General features: G+C 44.0%; 1 protein-coding gene across 5 annotated transcripts in view; it reads right to left on the bottom strand.

Annotated features, from left to right (window-relative positions):
• The window catches only part of LOC149932468 (neural cell adhesion molecule 2-like), an 86,987-nt gene that overhangs the window by 59,998 nt on the left and 4,726 nt on the right, over nucleotides 1-22,263 (bottom strand). For all 5 annotated transcript variants that reach the window (XM_090155281.1, XM_090155279.1, XM_090155280.1 and 2 more), the window contains one exon: nucleotides 164-438. In XM_090155281.1, coding sequence (XP_090011407.1) covers nucleotides 164-248 — 85 coding nt within the window. In that variant the 5' untranslated portion in view covers nucleotides 249-438. The remainder of the gene's footprint in view (nucleotides 1-163; nucleotides 439-22,263) is intronic.

The following is a 22,263-nucleotide window of genomic DNA, read 5'->3' on the forward strand; positions in this document are numbered from 1 at the left end:
GGCGTTTCCCAGCCAAGGCGGCGCGCGAGTATATCGGTCCCTTATATTATACGAATATGATGGATGGCCCGAGTTAGAGGATTATTCGAAAGAAAGAAGCCGGCGTGAACCAGCTGCGGGTCGAGAGAGAAATCTTTATTAAAAAATTAGAAAGAGAACTTACCGCATAGAACTCGGCTAAACCAGAGACAGACCATACCACACAAGACGGTCGTCGTGGTCATCCGAAGTAGTCGCCCGCTCAACATCCCACATCCCAGCTCTGGCTCAGACCTCTGTCAGAAGATGGATGAATGGTCGACGGACGGGTGGACGAGGACGCCGGTGACGATGTTGGCTCGACCCAACTACGAATTGGTTCGCGCTCTTTATTTATACGTCGACTCACTCAACGTTTCGTCGGAAATTTCATCATCTTGGTCCAGTAGCGAGCGACTCCTATCCGGTCGAAGAATAAAGAGATCGAGTCAGTGAACCGGAGAGAAAACAGCCAATGCGGAGAGAATATATGGGCCACTGATTTCGGAAGGATTTAATTAAAATTATATATACGTAATAACGCTCTCTCTCCTTCGAAATAGAAATTGTTGCCGGTTTTATTTTTTTGTTATTTAACTCGCAATATTTTTTCCCAACTCGACACGTAAGAGAAGCGCACAATTCGAGAGGAAACCGAGTTAATAGCAGGGTATTAATCTCCTAGACGTTTTCACAAAAGAAGCATCAACGGGTTAATTCACACGCACTCTTCTTATTTTTTTCGGGGTTTGTACTAGACACAACTGCGTGACACGCGCCAATTTAAAATCGGCTGGATCGAGTCGCCGCGACGAAGAAAAGGAAAGCCACTGTCCTTCGGTCAAAAACGCGATATCAAAGCGAAACGGACGAGAGACCACGAAGAGACGTAGGAATCTCCCACCGAGTCATTTGCTTCTGAGGCTCGCGGAACCGCCGCAGTGGGGACGAGGCAACAACAACAACAAGAATAACTGTAGAGAGAAACGCGCTCTCGCGCACGACCAAAGACTCGCGTTGAGATCCGGAGAGAGAACACGGGGCCAGCTCCGAGCGAGCCTGCTCCAAGAACTGAGTCCCGCCTGATGAGAACGCGCTCGGCGCTTTCCCTCGGATCGAAAATTCGAGGACTGGTCCACGAGCGCGGAGCGAATGAGCTACGGGGGGTGAACAGTCGAGCGAGGTGGCTGGGGTGTTTCGCGGGTTATACGCTTTGAGGGAGCCTGGGGGATCGCGCGGTGGGGAAAATGCCAGGCGAGTGCGGCGAACAGTCGAAACGGAGGGCCAGAGGACGAAGAGGAGAGAACGCTGGCTCGCGAAGATCGATAAAAAGCCGAGGATTCATCCTAACTATCGTATCCAGCGGGCGCTCCCCCTTGTTAAGACTCTGCCTTCCCTTCTCTCCCTTTGGATCTTTACTCCATCCTTCTTAAGCCTACTATAGTGTAAACGTCCCCTAAAAACGCTCTTCCCTGTCTCCCCAACGAGCCGCGGGTGAACTCCCATAGTTAGGGGCACCCCTATCCCGTAGAGCACGCTTTCCAGCGTGACAGCCGATATATATACCGGAAAGGCTTCGTGCCTGGGATTTATATACGTATACTAGATTTTTTCATCGTTTTTGTATTCGTAAAGTTATATGAGAAGAGAGGGATGCCCCGGCCGTGTTCCTCTTCCCGAAATAACATAAAAAAATATATCCATAGACGCGCTAGCTGCGTGGCTGGAAGATAGAAGCTAAATATACAAAGAAGCACTATAAATATGATACAGGGGGCTCTTTATAAAAACGCACCCGTATAGAATGGGGGTAATACCAATGCATTCCTTTTTCTTTGGTTTAGGGGTCCCAGTCGTACCCCTTTATTACATGTCGGGGCCAGTGTCATTGGTGAACTACGAGCTTAAGCGGATTGGCAAGTCGAAATTGCTAATTCAACGGTTTTATATTCAAAAATAAATAAATTATCTACAACGTTTTTTCTATACTCCAAAATGCTAGAGGGTGGCGGAGTGGTTAACACTTTCGCATCGCACTAAGAAGCGGGTTCAATCCTAGCTTGGGGCACTTGATGAAAACTCGGAACTCCTCCTTCTGAGTCGAGTTTGAAAGTTCTCTCCCCACTGGTTTAAGGGGTTTTCCCAAGAGCTATTCGGTTTCCCCTTCCATAAAAACTTGTGGATGTTAACGGCAATAGTTAGTGTAGGGAGCTGTTGGCTTGCCACCACCCCCTATGCGTTGTAATCCAACCACCTGAATTAATGGCTTTAAAAGTCGCTTGATGACTTATGCCTAAGGTGGTGCCTTGGGTATTAGCCTAGCTAATAGTTTCAATATATTTTGTACGGATAGCAAATACAATTTATAATAAATGAAGATACATTATTAAACGTAATATAGACGATAATAATTGTCGAAGCAAATAATCCAATTCCAGTTAGTAAAAGAACGAACTTAAATTTCCGTTTTGTTTTCTGAGAACAGGCGTGGAGCATCTTCCTCCGATTTGACAGTGAAGTTAAATTAAATATAGATGTACCGTACTAGAACAAAGAGATTTCAAAACAAAGGAAGTACGGGGGGGGGGGGCTTACGACGTTTTCCCGATTTTATAATGGCGAAAGCGGAAAGAGACTTGGCCGGGATCAGATTCACCCGACCAACGGCGGAAATTTTTACGTAAAAACCATACATGTAGAAATTTCAACGGCTATAGGTGCCCGTACGGCGATAATATAAACATATATAACCGTACTTTTTACGTTGAACCAAATTAAATTACTCTCGGAGATATAAGGGAAGAAAGCGGCCGAAAAATTCATTTCACTAATGGACAGATTGTCCCGTGGCCAAAGACTAAAAAAGTCCCATTCGAAAAGAATATTAAGTAAACAAAAGCTTATTCTGTATTTCTCTTTCGGTAATGAAAACGCGGGATTAGCGAAACAGATCCCCCTAACGATGCTAGCATCATCTCGCTCGAAGGAGAGATCTAATTTGATAAATTTTAGTCTAAATATAAACCTCCCTTTAAATTCAGAGACTTTGTCATTCGGCCTTCCTCAAAAACACCATCGCTTCGAGTCGGCGTGAACTTATCCTCGAACTGATCCAAGTATCCTGAGGGAGGAACAGACACGGTTAGCTTTATCAACTCACAAAGCTCGTAACGTATATATTTACACGTCAAACCCGCTTGTTCCACCGAACACGAAAAATTTCGAAAACTCTCAATCTAAACTTTCATCCTAGGCAGAAGTAAATATATCCCTTTTAATATAAATTAATTAAAATTAAAATATTCTGGAAATCAAATAAAATATTCCGATATCACTTAAATTTTATTTCCGCGGATTTCCTTTTGAAATTTTCGCTGTAGAATAACCGCTTTTATTCGTAATTTGCGCGTGAAATATTTATTGAAATTCTGAACTGCAGACATAAATTTCCCATCAAAGCACCTAAATTGAAAATGGCCTTTGTTTTCATTATTCGAAGAATACATTTATCTTTCTTTGTTTTAAAATATAGCTTTAGACGGATAATATAGAATGCACCGAGTTAAACCCGTTATCGACATGATGATACGAAGATTTTTACGAAGCTCCCGCAGGATGCTAGAGTCACGTTGTTAAATCTCGATTGTATAGAATGGTTTTTAAATTTAATTAATTAAATGTATATAATTTTAATGTATATAGGTAAATTAGTGTATTGTTATGTTGAATTTAATTTTGTTATATTTGTAATTTCGTAGTGTATTGTAGGTATGTTTTTGTGAATCGGTATTTACCCACGTATTTTGTAGGCGCCATTTGCATGGGCCAATACCTTTTGTCAAAGAAATAGCTAATAGCCCCCCTATGAAGGGAAGCGAAAAAAGTGTACTGTGGAAATTTCCCAAGTAGCTAGAGGGAGTTGTTTCCTCATGTTGAGAAAGGAAAGGGAATGTGGACAAAGTGTCGACCATCCGCGGGATAGTCACGGGTTGGAAAAACCCCAAAAAAGAGATTACTGGCCGTTAGGGCCAGTCTTTAAAAAGAAAAAGGTTTTCGAAAGAAAACCGTTAGAAAGCGGAAGAGTTTTAGTCCAGAAAGGAGCGACTGCGGCCGTCTCCTAGTTAAGCGCCCCTTGTGTCAGGGCATTTAGTAAAATAATTTTGTTATATCAGTTTAAATAAAGTAGTTGTTTTGTTTTAAAGAAGTTTGGTTTCAATTCATTTTAATTCTCACGTAACCCATCGTGTCAGGTCAAGAAGTCAGCGATTGGAGTGTTTCAGTCCGCTTTAATCGCCAATTAATTTAAGCTCTCCCTATAAGTGCGTTTTGGTGTTAGTTTTCATCACACGTCAGCCTAGAATGTTATTAATTATGGAATTTTATTTTATAATACTGGGGCGCCTAATAAATTGAGTTTTATTTGAATACTTATATTAAAAACTAGCCTCCTCCCGCGCTTTCTCTTAGGAAACCACGTCTCAGTTTTCAGATATATACGAGAGAAAGGGTCGAGAGAGACTTTTAAGATGGTATATTAGCTAAAGAGTTAAGCTTTCATCGAAAGAATAAAACGTTTTCGTTAGAGCTGCTTATGGACGAAGATTGATCGGCTAAATGCCAATTTCACGACCTAAAAAATCTATTCAACTTCGGCCGAGCCTTTTTCTTTTTTCGCGTTAAAAACTGATCGTCGTAATTTTTTTACCGTCCTTTCTTTCTAGCTATAAAGTTGGACGTTAAGGCTAGCCGTACGTCGCGGCTACTGATCGGACGGAGAAAGTTAACTTCGTTATTACGGCGTAAGGTGGGAGGAATACGTTAGAGAGTTTGAGGGGACCATTAGTTTAACTCGGTCAGTGACTGGCGATCTATACTGGGCTACGTAGCGGTACATTGTACGGAGCACGCGGGGTTGATGGTGTATCTGGTGTTCGATTTCAATAGGAGCGCGGCCTTCTGGGTAATTTGTTCTAATCGATCCTTAACTTGATCAATTTCGTGATTAAGAGTCTCCGGTTAATGGGAGATCTTGTACGGAGCATCGAGGCCGCCTAAATAGCTAAAGTGAATAAAGAATGGAATCTGATGAGAAAGGGAGCCGCTCTGCTTATAGCGGCGCCACCAACTCGAGCTGTCCTCCGTCCCGGGAACTGCCACTAGCTTATATACACCTCTCGTTAAGGTCGTTAAGCGAGAAGTTACTAATTAAAAAATGAGGGCAACGCTAATTGCGATTTTCGGAACGCTTACCGTTAATTTGAATCTAAGTAGATTTAGTTTTTCGTTTTTTTTCCGTAAAAGACGTTATTATTACCGTAAATAAAAATATTCGCTAAAATCCGGATCACCATTCCATCTCGACAGCTTGCATTCGAAAAAGTGGCCAAAAAAATTAAACTATTTTAACGTGAAAAGGGTGCTACGGGTCTCGTCATAATTGTTGAAAGATAAAATAGTCAAAAATAAGTAAGACCCTCCGACCCTAGATTTCATACAGTTCTGCCAATTCCACCAGTTCACGTATTTCAGTACATCGCGTTGAAGGGAATTCTTATCCAAGTTCGAAATTAATGCAATAATAGAGATGGAAATGTTTAAACAAGGAAATTGGGATTTGTGTCCGGGTAATTTAATAGATGCATTATTAAAAAGCGCGGATATGATTACGGCAGAGTTTGACAGTGGAAGCGGCAAGGTCTTCAGACACCACCGATGGAGGGAGAACACGCGTGCCAAGAGGGGACTCCAAAAGGGGTTGACCGTGCTCGACTTGAAAGAGAACAGATCGAGGAATCGCGCTGTGCTAGAGATAACATCAAGGCGGCAGTCGTCTCCGCTTTTCGTAACATGGGGAATATCATTATTTCCCCAGGCGCGCGCGCGCGTTTATTGTCTTCGTTAGAATTGGTGCGTGCGATTAGACGCTCAAATCTAGGGGCCACCCACCCCCGCTTTCTCACGCATCCAGAGCCAGGTTTTGAACTTGACTGCGACTCCGTCGATATAATAGCATCGGCGCGGCCTCCGCTCCGAGACACACATGGCCCCGAGGTCTCGCGTGAAGATCGTCTTCATTATATTTCATACGCCCAATTTGCGATATCCTTCCCGGGTCTTCCCCGAAGCTCCGGGGTAGTTTCTCCCGAATGGAGCAACGCGCGACCCTTATTATTACGATATATACAAACATAATTACCGTTGTCGAATAATCAGAGTTTCGGCGCTGGCTCGAACTCTACCGGAGTTAGTCGAGATCCACTAAGACCAATTGTATCACACGCCATAGATTCGTTGCCTTAATAAACACGGTATAAAAGCGATACGTGCCTTTATCGAGAAGATACGGCCGTTTCAATAAGAAACATTGTTTCTGTATACGCGGTTGGCGAATAACAGACTCTTCGATTCCTAGCTCTATTATCTATATGAAAGGCGGATTTCGGTTCCGATACCATTACACCACCGCCTCCTACTATTAGGGAGAGAGAGCTGATGGGGAGTGGATCTATCTAATAAGAGTTTTGTTTTGACGCGCGGAAGAAGATTGGCCCGAGGCGAAATCGTTCGATGGCTACGTGGCACTGACTGACTAGGAGGCGGATGGGGGAGTCTGCTCGTATTCGAGGAGTGCCCCCGACGCCAAATTCAACCGAAATGATATTAGTTGTATAATTATTTCTTAGTTTATTTGTATCGTTACTTCGGTCCATCGTGTGTGGGCTCGTAATTCCAAAGAATACGCCCGTTTCCAAAGCCGCAAATTCATCAAATAATAGTGACGCGGTCGAATTAAAAAGTACAGAACGAGCGGGCAGGTAAATTGGTTAGGATAGGTGTTATTAAGGTTCTACGAAATCGGAATCCTTCTTATACAAATGGGAAACGGGGCTGTGATATATATACGGCGCGTTCATTTCGGATTACAGGCTAGCGTGGACGAAGGTTCCGCATCATCACCTTCTCGGTATTGGTTGGACGAGCAAACACAAATAGGTTTCGGGGCCTTCCACCCACGCAAGGCCCGAACACCGCGGTATAGCGTTTTACCGTAATTAGTGCCCGCACGTTAGCCACCGAAGCGGAGCCCGATTACAGGGTGATAGACAGGATGACACACGTTTCGCTCCGTAGTTGTCGAGAGAAAAGACCATCATATAAGCGCTATAGTATATACAGCCAGGCCCGAGAAACTAAGAGATGGGGGGGGGGACACAACGACCCGAAATAAGTGGGGTGAGAGGGATATAAATCTACGTCTATTTATAAACTCGATTTCTATTGCCAGACCGCGGGCTTATTCGCTTAAGCGGACGAATAAAAAATGGTCGTCGAAGAAGAGATATTGAGAAAAAAATCTTCGGTGATTCATGCCTTTAGCGGAGTGAGAGAGAAAAAGTTCCCCGCGAACTATACGTCCAACCTGTAATATCATTACGAAGGGTCTGTAATTTTTCAGTGAAGAGCTACCATTACCTGGAAAAAAGACAGCCAACGTTACATTTCCCCTGACTCGGCAGCCAATAATTATTCCTTCTGCCCCTTTTCCGTTATATCAACCCCGAGAGAGAAGCGTGCGCTATATAAGAGAAAAAGAGAATGAGACGGGGCCGAAAAAACTAAGATTAGATCCTTAATTTTAGCTAAGAAAGCGTTTTCTTAAAGAGACCCTTAATCGTGGCCGCCAGAAGGAACGAGCGCAAAGGCTAGTAAGAAGAACAACTTTCCCAATTGATTGATAAGTTAATTGTAAATGGCAGCGGCCCTTAGGTATGGCTAAACAAAGAAACAAAGTATCGTAGCAAACCGAGAAGGAAAGTGCCGTAGTTAGCAGCGGCGCGAACTAGGCTGGTCGGTGGTTCGTTCGCTCGGCCGATAGCGGAAAATACTAAGAAAACGAGATTCGTTTTCGGATACAAGAATAACACACAAATTGACCACGTTTCGCCGAGTTTAACCCCGGAATAATTTCCAGCGGATGAAGACGTTGGTGAAGAGAGAGATAAACGGTCTAGGGTGGTCGGCCGACAACGAGAAGAGGAGAATAGATAGGACGAGATGGGGACGCGAGGGATCAGATTGGCTCGTATCCGCGTGGCGCCCAAAAGTTAACGAAATGGAAGTAAAGCCCCGGGGCCATTCAAAATCCATTCGGAACGCTGGACGATCTAATGGCGACACGTGACATTTACGATCTTTTGTTCGTCGTTAAAGAGTTCTTTATAGCTTATCTGATCCATACGGTATTACGGGCCGCGGAGGTCAAGACACGAGAAACAAGAAGCAAATGAAGATAAAAAACGCAGTCGGAGCGAATAAAATTGGAGGAAAAGAGGCCCTGGCAGCGACCCCGTGGCTCGGAATAGTGGATGCCATCCGCCGAAGGAGGCGCCACTCGCCCCAACGCCGAGCAAGAATTGACGGGAGTGCAAAAGTTCAGCGCGTGTCATTCTTTAATCTGGCTGCTTCCCCGCGACGATAAAAGGAAAGGTGACGGCTCTTTTCAAAAAGCCGGGAAGAGACTGTAGCTTCGAAGCGGGATTTTAGCCAACGGAAAGGTGCAAACCTCGCCACTATCCGGTACCTCCACCCTCTCCGCAATGTCTTCCCATTCTCGCGAAAGTAAATTAAAGTATTAGGTTGTCATCCCGCGACTGAACAGATAAGGGCTATAAAGAAAGCGAGGCCCTCTAATAAAAAGGAACTGTTCATCGCGGCGAGATGAAAATATTTACTCGCTATAAATACGACGCGCTTCAAAACGTTAGTACTTTCCGTATTTACCGAAGCTTACGTTATGTCGGCGAAAATCCACACGGGGTAATATCTTTTAGATCCTATTTGTTCACCAGCCTCGGTTTGTTTACGTTTGAGAGCGAAAATTTTCTCGGAATAAATGTAAACAAATTAAGACGAAATTACGGCGAACACTAAACAGTTTACAGGATGAACAATTTTTGAGATTGGAACTCGAGCTTCGTGTTCGCGTTATAATTCGGACAAGCTGCGGCAACAAAATTGGAAGACCCAATTTCGAGACAACGCGGGAAAACGAGGAATATTTATCGATTACCGATACTTCAAAGGGCACGTTTCCATCCAGCAACCAAGCCACGCGTCTGCACCAATCTGCCCCGCGCTGAAAGCGTCAAATCTAGGCCACACATTAACAAGGGCTTTTACCCGAACATTAAGCCACCAATTTAATGACGCATTTTAAACATTATTTAACCACCAGAAAGGTTTTGGCGGATAGTTTTATAACGTCAAACAACGCGTATCCAATTATTCACAACCCACTTATGAAGTATCTTATCTCAATTACGAAATATAAGGTGTACCGTCCATTAAATGATTTAAAAAAAAAGTACGCGACAATGCTCTTTGGGCGAAATAAGTAACCATATACGCTGATACGACCATCGTTGGCGATAAAAAAAAACGTTGGTTGGCGGCCCCTATGAACTCGAGTCAATAGTGACCATCATATCGGTATTTCTTCAGGGCAACGGCGTAAAGTTGGTTCTTCACGAGGAAGGATAGGGGTAGTCGAAGGCGAAGGAACGCGATCTTCCGACCATCACCGACATTATAAGAGCAGATGTTATTCCTATATATGGACTGTATAATCCAATACAGCCTCTTATCCCCGAGAGAAGCGATAGCGATGCTCCGGATCTTCCCCATCTCCGCGAAGAAGGCAAGAGGAATATGAAGGGGAAAAAAACACATTTTATGAAGCTAGATTAGGGCTATAAGACGCGCGTGTCTCAGAGGCAGAAGCTTTTAAGGGGAGCCGAGTGGCAACTTCAGTCCGAGAGAGCTAGAAATAGCTAGCTGCCTCCTCGCCTCGTACGCAACGATTGAAAATCGACAAACCTAGGCTCTATATCCCACTACCTATCTCGCTAGGACGGGTCGTGCTCGGCAAGAAAAAATACGAGAGAAGATCCATAGATTGGGGTAAGATCCCTTTCACCAGCGGAAAGACTGATTCTAGGGACGCGTATATTCGAAGGTTTCCCGCAATATATACGCGACGAGATGGTTTCAACGATTGCTATTGACTATAAGGTCCTTGAATTGGGAATAATATTCTACTTATATGAAAGACGAACGAAGCGAAAAGGGGTATTTAGCTTTACATAAATAAATACTGCCTCTAATCAAATAAATATCGGCATTTCTTCAAATAAGAGCTCGTATCGCCCCGAGCAATCACTCCGGGGTAAATAGGGAAAGCTATTCATCGGGGTTACGCTAATGATGAAAGTTTGAAACGCGACTACTATACTTGGTCGCGGCAACCTCCAAATATCATTTTACGGCCTTGATGGAATCGAACACGAGCGTTTAGTTAGAAAGGAGAGAGCGAGCTTCAGATATTCCTCCGCAAACTTTACACGAATAGTGGTAGTATAATCCTGAAGAAAGATTCCTTAATCCTTAATGGATGTAGCGAATCAGACTTTTTATCAAAGCAAGTGCTTACCACCTCCGTGGTAGCGCCTCTATTGGTAAAAACGCGGTACAGTCGTACCTGGCGAAAAGCCTATAAGTATATACGATAAGAAATTCTAACAGCCGGTGCTTTAGGGCGTAAAGGCTGTATATTAGAGTAGCGAAGAGCTTGATTTGTGGAACTGGCGGCGTTAGCGAATATAAGGAGGCCCCTTTCTCTTTCTCAAATCCCACTCTAATCAGAACCAGCCCGAGAAAAAAGGCCCACGCAGCCAAAGAAGATTCCTGGCGCGGTTATCTGTTCCAGCAGAGGGGAATCGTTGGAGATTCGGTAGCGTCCGTAACCTCGTCGAGTACCTTCGGAGGAAATTGAAGTTCACTCTCTCAGTTCGCTTTAACAGATCTGGAAACGCTCTTCCGTAAGGCCACTCTTTAAGCCTTCCCCCCCCGATACGCCGATATCAGATGAAAGCGCGCTCTATAGACCTCCGGCTACCACCACTCCATAGGAAAGTAATTCACGGGTATAGCTTCGACGTTCCAATGGACAGCAATCTCGAACGGGAGTTAGTCGAGGCGCCCTCAATTCCACAGAGAGAGAAAACCCGCGGAAACCCTTTAAAAAACGACAAAATAACAAAAGAGGAGTCGCCGAGGACGAAACTCCGCGCCTGGTTATCTTAATACAGCCGCTGGGTAATTCGGGCCATTGTTCATTATACCGCGATATAGAAAAGCTTGAAAAGAGTTAGCGTTGTCAACGCGGGTTCTTTTCAGAAAAACCTTCATTTTTGACGAGGAAATATTTCAACGCGAAAGAGGGGAAATTAATTTCGTGCCAGCCTAGTCGACGCGACGGCTCTGCCAGTGAACATGGCCGCTTTATTCCGCGTATATATAGCGAACGGATTGGTATCCCCGAGTGACACGACAAGTCCCCGTCCAAAGATACCGATCAGATGCACGCAACACCCTATAATAACCGCGCCTTCTCGGTCTTGGATGGGTGGGCTGCCCTCCCTTTAGAGGCAATCGAAGTGTACCGGCCAGAAAATGGGAAGAGGGCAAAGACCGAAAGTAAATACTAAGGATTTTGATGACTTCAGTCACGGTTAATTGAGTGTCAACAACTAATACGAACGAGAACGTCGGGTAGCGTCTCCCAGCGATAGTTGAGCTACCGCTCGAGCCATCGACTGATTCCGATCTGCCGGGCGAAGAGTCTTTCTCGGGCCTATACATTATCGTCCGGAAAGAGAGGGCATAGTCGCTGATAACTGGCGCGGGAGAGAGCGAAGGCGGAAAGGCAGTAAAAGCCTTCCAGAGAGATAACCGTCCGAAGCGGCTTTTCGAGATGCGCGGCCGGTTCGATGGGAGGCGAAAGAACGAAAGGGTGGCCGAGAAAGGGCGTCCGACCATCTCCGATAATTAATGTCCTCTTCGCTAGAATCTCGCTAACGGATCTCCGCGGCAAGGTTCGGACACGAATAATATCGCCGCGAGATGACGTTGGTAAAAGGTCGAGAAGCAACGGCGACATTCAAATAACCACGTATACGATACGAATTTGTCGGGTAATTCGGCCGCTTCTCCTCCGCGACCTCGCGTATCGCGGAGGGACAATCCCGAGAAGACCCAGTTCACCGAGAAGTCAGGATCGTAAAGAAATATATTAACCATCTTCTTTCCGTTTACGGTACGTTTTCGGGTCGTAAAAACGAGCGAGGTTAACAAAACTCGATCAATATTGCCTCGAATAACTTTGTTATTCCGCGAAGAAACGACGCGAGGAAAACAAACGGTGGACCGAGTTGAGCTAAGCCTATAACGTTAAATAATAGGAGGTTGAAACGAAACCACCTCTTTTGTCTGTGCCAGTGGCTGGCGGAAAGTCGGTCTTTCTTCCACCACGCCGTATTGAGACGCGGAAGGCTTACCCTTCAAACTAAGGACCAAAGACAATCAAGCTAAAAAGCCGAGAACTATATAGGCCCTGGGCGATATAAAAGAAGGCGAAAAGATATTGGAAATGCAAATGAGATTTCGTGCCTCAAATGAATAACGAGTCCAGCACCGAAGGACCTCCGGAATGGAGGAGCGACTAACGATATATTCGAGACGGGAAACCCATTGTCGACGTGTCGTCGAGAGAGACTTTGCGGTTTTCGATCATTACTTCGGGCCAACTTTGTTTTCGGAATATATTTCTTTTCGTCGCTCCATTCCCGCGCTTCGGCGCCGCGCCACAATCCGCCATTTAGTTACACCCCGAAGCTACCCAACAGCGCTTAAACAGCGCGCTCCGAATTAAAGGACGTTTCTAGCCGTTCCCTCTAGCAAGGACACGGCCGAGCAAATAGATTCCGAAAGAGGGTTTTCGCGGATAAACACTCTTGTCTCGCTATAATTACCTCTCGACCGACGAAGACGAGCTTCGAATACTACAGAATTCGTTTCTCTTTCAACACCGCGGTAGAGTTGCCTATCCTAGTTGACGCTATTAAGAGATTCGGGTCGTTTTCGATCTAAATGATCCGAAGCGAACGCGCGGTGTCTTTAATACAAGAACTCGTAAAAAAGCGCGTATTTAAGAGCGATAAACTTGAGAAAAAAATCCTTTCCTGGAAATTTGGTGGGCGTTTTCGAACTAAGAGCATTAATGGAAAAAACGCTTTATTTAAAGATGATAAATTCACTTTGGAAAGTAGCGAATTTTTCTCAAAATGTAAAAGATGAAAATGTCCCAAAGCGTTTTAAATTCGAAAAAGCTAATTAAAAATAGAAAACCCTATTACAGAGTTAAAGTATCGCCACTTTTTCTCCAAATTTCATTTCATTTTTTTCCAATAAGTTATTGAAGTTGGTAGCCAAGCGATTAATTCGAGAGCGGAGCACCCCTCGCGACTAAAGTTCATTCGAAATCGACAATAAAGGGCGAAAAAGAAAATAGGAAAAGGGACTTCTAATTCATCTTCTGGCTGGCAAAGAAAAACAACTCGTTTTCTAATTTATCCTCTTACCCCTTCGGGCGGATCTCTAGCAACTGCTCGACTCGGCCGTTCTGACGACGAAGGTAGAATAGGCATCCCCATCGGATGCGCCAGTATTCGGATAAAACGAGGGGGTGGCTAGTGGGTGGGCATCGACCGCGGGGGTGAATCGGGGTACTTTTTCCTCAAATACGGTGGCTTGTTGGGAGTCTCGATCGACTGCTTTCTAGCAGGACCGGCGCTCGGACTAAAGGCCTTCTGGTGAATCGGTCTCTTTAATGAATGCTAATGACTGTTCCATGGCTGGGACATCAATAGACCCCTAAGTACGTCGCCCAGACTAAATTCGAAAAGAAAAGAGGGGACGAAGCGCAAAATAATAAAAAGACCTCCCGAATCCCTTCCTCGGGCGGGCCCAAAACCTCCTCTCCCGAATCCCTTCCACGGGCACACCCGTAACCCTCCCCGATATACGAGTATATATAACGACACCAAATTTCTGACGAGAGCTACTACAAATTGCTCCCTTATTTGGAGCCCGCGAGAAAAATGAAAGCCTTTGGGGTAAAAGAGAAAAGTGGTTAAAGATCACAAATGAGAAAAGGTGGCCGGTAAGAAAGAAATGAACGACTTGGAGGGGACGCTAAAAACGAAACGAGGCGCGGGTGCGGGGAAGTGCAATGACGAGTTCAAGTGTTTTATTCATTTTTAACGAGTATTCTACGGCACCTGAAGGAAATGGGGGCTCGTCCAAGGTGTCTTGGAAAATGTTCCGCCTCGTCCTCCGGGTCGATTAAATCAATATTTAAACCAAAGACCAACATCGTGAAGTGTCACAAACGCGGTACCTGGGAAACCGCACGCGTTCAATATCGTACAAAACAGGCGACGGAATGCAAACAAAGTAAAAAGCCATCAAACGTCCATAAACAAACTTTCGACTCTCGTACCGTCACGAGTCTGAAACCGCGTATTGCTTTCGCTTCAGACACGCCATAATGACCGTTCAAGTATAAAAACAAAGCGTATACCGGTACGCCAGTAAATACGAGGGAGAGGGGGGTTAAAAATAACATCTTGTAGCTATCGAACGCGAACGAAGCGTGGCATCATAGCGAGAAAAGAAAGATTAATTGCTTTAGCAGAACCAATTTTTTTCCCGCTTTTGTTTGGGGGAGGAGAACATAACTCGAACCGAATATTAATGGTCCTTCTCTCTTAATAGTTCAATTTTTAGGAAAAGGGCGGCTTTTTCCGCAACGTCTTTGAAGAAAGGCAGCCGGTGCCGCGCGTTAAAACTAAAAAGCGTACTCTAGATTGGGAGATCGAATCCGCTTTAAACGTCGAGTGTTTGCTAAAACGGTTGCTATTTAAAAGAATGAAAGCGCCGGCACCTGTTCGTGAAATCGCTCATTTAAGAAGCTTTTCTACATAATTTCGTCGCGCACGGAGATTTTTACTCTTATTTTAAAAACGGAACGAAGCGACGCGCAAAAACCCGAGGTGCGACCGGATATCGAGTTTCAAGTCGGCCAGAGAACAAAAAACTGGAACCCATTATCGTTTCCCGAGCGCCATCCGAGATGCAAAAAGAAAGGAGGACCACGAGGGGGGGTACCCAAAGAAAAGGAGGAAGAAAAAGAAGAGTTTTATCTTACTAAGTTTCGCGCGGAAAAGAAGAAAATCGTCTTCGAAAGTACAAGGACGAGAAAAAGTATTAGAAAAGGAAAGAGAGGGAGGGAGGCAGGGTCCTCCTTTTTAAATGTCTCGAAAAATCGATAATAACCCACCCGGAGACCCCTTTCCATTTGCTAAGCAGTTTTGGCCAATTGTTTCTCCATACCGTATCATCCATCGCGTCTAGAGGGCCTTTCCCGCGCGCCCGTATGGATCCCGTTGGCATCGGTTGAAAGGAATCGAAACTCCCCGAGAAATACGAGGAAAAAAACCTACGCGGATCTAAAATAAATACACTCCTTAAAATGGAGATGAAAAATAAAAATGCGGGGTTTTTGAGGGAGGGCATCGGAGAAAAGCAACATTCTTATAATCAGCGTAGTGAAACAGCCGTGACCCTTTCGTAAGGGTATTCCGAGGAGTCGAGGCCAAACATTAATGATAAAGAGAATGTATAAAATTGAAGTATATACGTGGCGTCGCCTGAACGCAGCCGTCAATACACATATACTCTCTTCTCGGAATCCCTCGAAAACTATTTTAACCTTTTGGCTTATTCGTATTCGGCACGCCAAAATCCTACTTAAAACAGCCCGTTTTCTTTACCCTTTTGACTAGACGAGTCAAGAAGACTGGTTCTCATTGAACCGTTTACGCCACTCTTTTTAAATTTATCACGCCTATAGCGACTCTCTAACGTAAAATTTTTAATTATTTCGTTTTCCTCACACGGTATTAATTATTCTATAAAATATTAAAAATTGATAAAAAACCATATTTTATTTTAGTATGGTTCGCATTATTTAATAATATTAGTAATCTTTTTGTACGACGTCATAAACGCGTTACCAATATTTTAATTTTAATAAGCATTAACAGATGTTCCCTTTAACTTTCCATTTCAGAAAAATGTTTGTATAAATGAAGAACTAATAGCGGTAAGAGTTGTAAGGTATTGGCCACGAATCCTAATGGGAACTAGACTTTAAAGTTCCGCTGGCGAAGGAAGTCTATACGATTTCGAAATTCTTAGCGTTTCTAGACGTTTTCTCCAGCCCTTTTTGACTTCTTATTCTTCCAATCCATAATTCTATGTTAGAGTCGAATATAACCCGACAGCGCTACCAAAGGAAGGAGCTATTAAATAGTCCGCCGCTTTTAAGCGAACGCCGCGACGGGCTCGGGAATTATAGGTACACATCGCCCGAGGCTTCTAAATGAAAGCCATCGAATGGCTCGCGTTGATAACACGATCTACGGAGTCACGAAAGGATTTTTCGTTGGAAAAGCTTCCAGCCCGGGGAAATAAAAAGCTGACCTCCAGAGTACGACGGAAGGTCGTAATTACCGCGAGCTATAATAAAGAAAGAGGGCGTATTAAAGTGGTGATATTGAGAAAGAGCCCAAGCTAAACTCTCTCTCTCTCTCTCTCTAGATGAGCTCGCTTCAACCTCCTTAATTCTTTGGAGCAAAAGACTTTTAAGGGATAATTGACTGATAATAAGCATCTTCCCGCGGGGGACTTAAAAACTGTCAAACAGTTTTGATCGTATCGGCAAACGGGGACAGTTTGAAAGACGGAATTAAGGAAATACTCCATTAAAAATTCCTCGAGACGTGTTTTGATATTTCATTCGGAACTTTATTTTCGAGCACGTACGCTTGAATATAAAGTTTCTGTATGCCCGGAGTTTCAGCCTTCCATCAACCCTACTCTCTTTCGACGTAAAAATAGATTTAATAATGAAATATTGCGTCCAGTCATTACGAAAAGGGGGGTCGTATAAAAGCCACGACGCGATAACCTTTCAAAGCAATTATAACGGGCGTTGTTCTCTTAAACCACTTTATATAGTACCCGCTAGATGACGCAAAAAACACCCGCGTCTTTTTTAAGATAATTAGAGGGAGAAGCAATATTGAGAATGATAAAAAACGTAAAAGGGTTGCGAGAGAACGGGTCGAACTTTTTTATTCCTTGCGGGACTGTATATACGACACAATTTTCTTATCCGAAAAGGCACAAATTACGTTACACGGGCTCCTAGAAACTTGTCACGCGAATGTATAAAAGCTTTATACATCTGCCTATCCTTCCCGACAACGTACTCTCAATCTCGGAGATCACAACTTGGAAAAGCCGCTTTACTCTCTTGATACTATATCGCCAGACGTTCCGTGCTTTACCATCCTTCGCGTTATAGTACCAGTTGCCACTCGACTCGTAAGTCCCAAATTTGCGAGGAACGTCTAAAATAAGAGTAACGTTAGTCGTTTTCGAGCTGGCATTTTTTATTTCCTTCTTTCGCTTAGTTTTTCAGCGACGTTAACGAAGACTCGGAAACGCCCCATCAAAGACCTGATGAGCGTCATAAAGCATTTTCTTACTAGAGGGGCCGCGAAACTAGTAGCCACGTATATATTGTTAAGATTACAAGCGACGGGTCTCTCTTCTAGTGATCCGAAAGCGCTCAAACGCATTAATTCTCTTCGCATTTCGGCGTTTGAAATAACGTCTAAGAGGGGAAACCAGCACTCTGAGGCTGCATCTTTCCAGAAACTTCCCCGTTTCCAGGCTCATTTCCTTACCACGAAGACGGAGTGCGGGTTATTGAGGGACGCTGAACAAAAAACTAGAAACGACGCTCTTCCGAACAGTAATACAATTTCAGGGGGTACACTTCATTAGGTAATTCTTGATGAACGACTTCGCATTTTTCCCTCCAAGAAGTACAAAACGACGGAGGGTAACACCGGGGGAACTGTACCACTCTACGCTCAAAAAACGGTTTCTCGTTTGAAAAAAAGTACTTTTTTTTAACTGTATATGGGTTATTTCAAACCATTATTTCTCCTCTCCGGAGTGTCTCATTCATAACGTGACGGCGTCCCTGAAAACGAACCGGACGAATTATAAGCGAGGGGAGAAAAGACGACGTACGTTTTAACGTGGCTCTTACGCGCGTGTATAGTACATCAGTATCCCCGCCGCTCGGTTATTACCAAAAATCTCTCTTTTATTACGTAATAATAGCGTCGGCAGTCCTTCTCGGCACAGTCACGTATCGAGGGCGGGGGGTCTAAACGTATAGACTGTAGTAAAACGAAAATACGCTTTGAGGGAAATAAGAAAGGAGAGAGAATGTGGAAAAAATCCCAGGCACGCACTCAACGGACCGAGATTATGAATATGCACGTTTCATTAGTCGCTACCCTGATTAAGAACTACGCCGCCGCCGCTGCTATAAATTCAACAGCGAAAGGGGGGATTCCACCGGCACGAGCCCGGTATTCTTTACAAAACTCGATTCCCTCCACCCGACGACAGCCAGGAGAGAACGAGGTGGGAGAGATCATTGTAGACCAACTTTCGGGAACAAGTTCGTTCAACAATGCGTCTTTATTATTAAGTCGCGGAGTAGTTCTGAAAGCCCGCATCAATCCGTCCGCCACTACTCCCAAACGCCGGCTACGCCTTTACGAACGGTAAAACGGATTTGCAACTTACGTCTAAATTCAAAGCTATAGAGAGGAGAGCAACTCGGCGCTGAAGCGCGTACGGGCGAGAGTGAAACGAGGGGTTATACCCCAGTAGCGTTCCCATTACAACAAACGTGATTTATTCGATACACTAGCGCATATACCCCTCCATTCTTCTATCCCCGGCACCCTCCCCTCTTCGCTTTCTCGGCCGCGTACGCGTTTTGAGTAAGGCTCCCCCAAGCATGTACTTTTAACTTGTTTTTTTTCTCTAGCGCTTATTCCCTTTTCTTCATATATATCTCCTGTTTCGGCGGCAACTAACGGAGAGGCGCGAAGAGGCGACAAGATTGCTCGGCCTCTGGAGCCTGGAAGGCCAAGGAGACCATTCATTTCAACCGGGCTTCTCTAAAGTTATCAATCAGACTTAAATTCCAGTTCCAACTATTAAGAAATAAGAGAAAAACTTTTACCCCGAAAGAGGCTAAACCTCTATACATACAGTTCCGATTATTCTCTACATCTTCGTTTTATTGGCGTAGCGGTATACTACTATAGGGGTACGCGTAAATCCTTCACTCATAGAAAGATAATTTCCAAGAAGCGCACGTAATAAAATCTTTCGCAACCGCGGCCGAAGTGGCGCAGTGCCTTCCGAGAGATTTATTGTTTGCGGGTCGTGTTCCGCATAATAATCGGAGGCCGCCAACGGATATACACAAACTAACAGACACGCGTATACGCTTCCGAATACCAAAGACAGCGAAATATTTCGACCTTCGAGGATTATTTTGAAAATGCGCGCGTACGAAGAATGGAATGTTGGTATGCCTTATTAAATATCGAGCAAGGTTTTCACTCGAATCCAGACGCGGTTATTCTTTCTTATCCGCGAACGCGTAAAAAGAAAGCGATACAATGACGATTTTATAAGACGCTTCTATAAATGGAATATCCGGAGTTCCCGTTTATTGAAAAATGATTAGTATATCTGCGGGCGAAATATAATGAGGAAATTTCGAGATTTCGGAGGTTATATTCGAAGGAATAATCAAGTATTGGTTTTGTTGACTAGGATTTCTGGCAGCCTATCTTTCGGGATGAGTAGAGAAATAACGCGTTAGCGAGGGAAAGGCGGCTTCCAGGGACTGCGAAGCCCCCGAATTTAAGCCTCTCGTAATGAAGCTCCCAATATTAGCATTACAAATTCAGAGTGCGTAGGAGGAGAAGGTGTTAAGTGGGCAAACGTCGAAGTATCCGAACGAAAGGGCCAGCGCCCCGAAATATAGTCTCTTACGACGAGGGCGCTTACGGCGAACTGAGAATAATAAGAACGATCATTTGGGGGAAGATCGAGGAGGCTCTGGTCCGCGGAGAGAGCCCCGCTCGGAGCAAAAGGGCCAGAAAATTTACATACAGCGTAATCATCCGGCAGAGAATTATCGCGTTAAAACCTTTTCAAAAGGAATCGGTTTGCTTTACCATATACGTCATTCGGAGGAGGCGTCTCTCTAAATCAACGTCCGCCCGCGCCGCCTTTGATCCCTCGCCGTACGAAGGTGTAAGCGACGTATCTCCAACGGGAAATCGCTTCTGGTTGGGAATTACGGAGAATCTTTTATCGGATAGCGGCGGTGGGATATTTGCCGAATACCACCATTCCCGGAATAAGTCGCGCTAAGAATTATTCAAATTCATCCCGGGTTTAGCCTCTTGCCAAGCTCAGCCCTTTTATCTCGACTCTACGCTACCGATAAGCGCAAAAATTTTGCTAGCTCGGACATCGGCCCTTTATAAAGTTAAAATTCTCCGAAGAATTCTTCAAAGCATATTATTCTATATATATTGAACCTGAGAGTATCAACTTGGCGCAAACAGCAACGCGAGGGATGAAACTAGAAACGCCAGAAACCGATGTAGCGAATCTCATTAATTAATAATTTCCTCGTTAAGAATTCTACGCGTCTCGATCACATAAGAGAGAGAGAGCGCGTGGAAATTTCAAATGCGAGCAGATAATTAAACTTGATAACGGCGGTACACGCCCCGAAGCGCCCGATGAAAGCCATGAAACCCGGCACAAGAAAACTACACACAGACTCTCTCTCTCTCTCTTATCTGTTAGGCCAAGATTAGGACACGAAAACGTCTTCGCTAAAAAATACATAAGACAGCGCTGATGGGATGAATTAAACAACTCGAGCGTTGCAACTCCGGAACGAATCCGTTAAAAGGAATTCAACGTTTCGAGTTTTATCCTTGTCAAGGACGCGGATTGGGACGTACGGAGTTGCGACGGTAAAACGCGGTTATACGAGAGGCCCTCAGCGAGTGTTCCAACATTTGATCTAAATGGGATCACGATATTTCCCAGAAAGGTTAAAAGAATGCCTTATATAATTTCGTAAAAAAATTGTATAAAATTCTACACGTGAATAAAAGGTGGGCCTCCTCCATCGCGATATATAATCGGGCCGCCAGCTAACGCACAATGGCTCGATTTCATTATAAAGCCAGGAATTCTAGAAGCTACGAGCCCTTGTTAGCCATGTGATAAAATCGACATTGAGAGCCAGCTCATTAATTAGAGCGGACATGACCGGAGTTAAGATTAACATTGGGGTAGGTCTTCGCGGACCCCCTCCTATTTGGGTACGGGCTATCTAGCGTGAGTGGTATTATTTATTACGTTTCCTCGCCGTAATTAATTGAGTACGAGGTAAAATTCCCCGTGACGTACATACCTAAATCCATCTTCTCAGCCGCATTTCAACTGCTATCTATTAATTTTAACATCCTCGCGGGGGTTAAATGGGCCGAAGGGCTTAGCTTCGAGACAACATTCTTACATTTTGTTCGTACATAGGCTCGACCAGGATTGCGTTATAGAGACACGTGCGCTATCCTCACGAACAAAAAAAACCCATTCTATAATGATCTACGCTGTTGCAACCAAGATATTTCCGTCTTTGGAAAGTTTTATTAATATTTAAATAGTAAACGTAAAGAGGTTATACTTCCTGCTCTTAATTTAATGTCACGAGACTTGTTGAGTAATGAACAATGGAAGGAAATATAGATACAATACCGTACTAATGTACGCTTTAAAGACGAGAAACAAACCTGTTGAATAATTTTAATCAAATAATTAAACTATTTAACGGCTTCATTATGTTAATCAGATACGGTCGTAAATAACGCGCTAGACAAACTTAAAAGTTAAAACCAAAATTTTATAGGAGCGCTAAGCAAATATTCAATTAGACAGCGAAACGAGATCCGTTTCCATATTTGAATAATTCTCAACGAGGCATTGTTGGTGGTATTTAGCATAAAATAATAACAAAAAACTTAATTCTTCGTACTTTTAAATACTTTGAAATATTTCAATAAATACAAATATAATGATTAAAATTTCCTCTTACATTTGTTTGTTATTAGCTGGCATTAAATACGCGTTGGAAACAGTATCGTAACCATAAACTTGTTAAGCGGGGTCAGCCTATATAAATTTTCCGGGGTAGGTACATTTGTTCGAATTTCAATCGTCCGAACGGTGGAAAAAATGTTTGAATTTCATTCGTCCGAACCGCCGAAATAACAAATGTTTCAATTGTTCGAATTTGACAACTTGTTTGTT

The sequence above is a fragment of the Leiobunum rupestre genome, chromosome 8 (genome assembly GCF_980474605.1).
Source record: "Leiobunum rupestre chromosome 8, qqLeiRupe1.1.hap1, whole genome shotgun sequence".
NCBI lineage: Eukaryota > Metazoa > Arthropoda > Arachnida > Opiliones > Sclerosomatidae > Leiobunum > Leiobunum rupestre.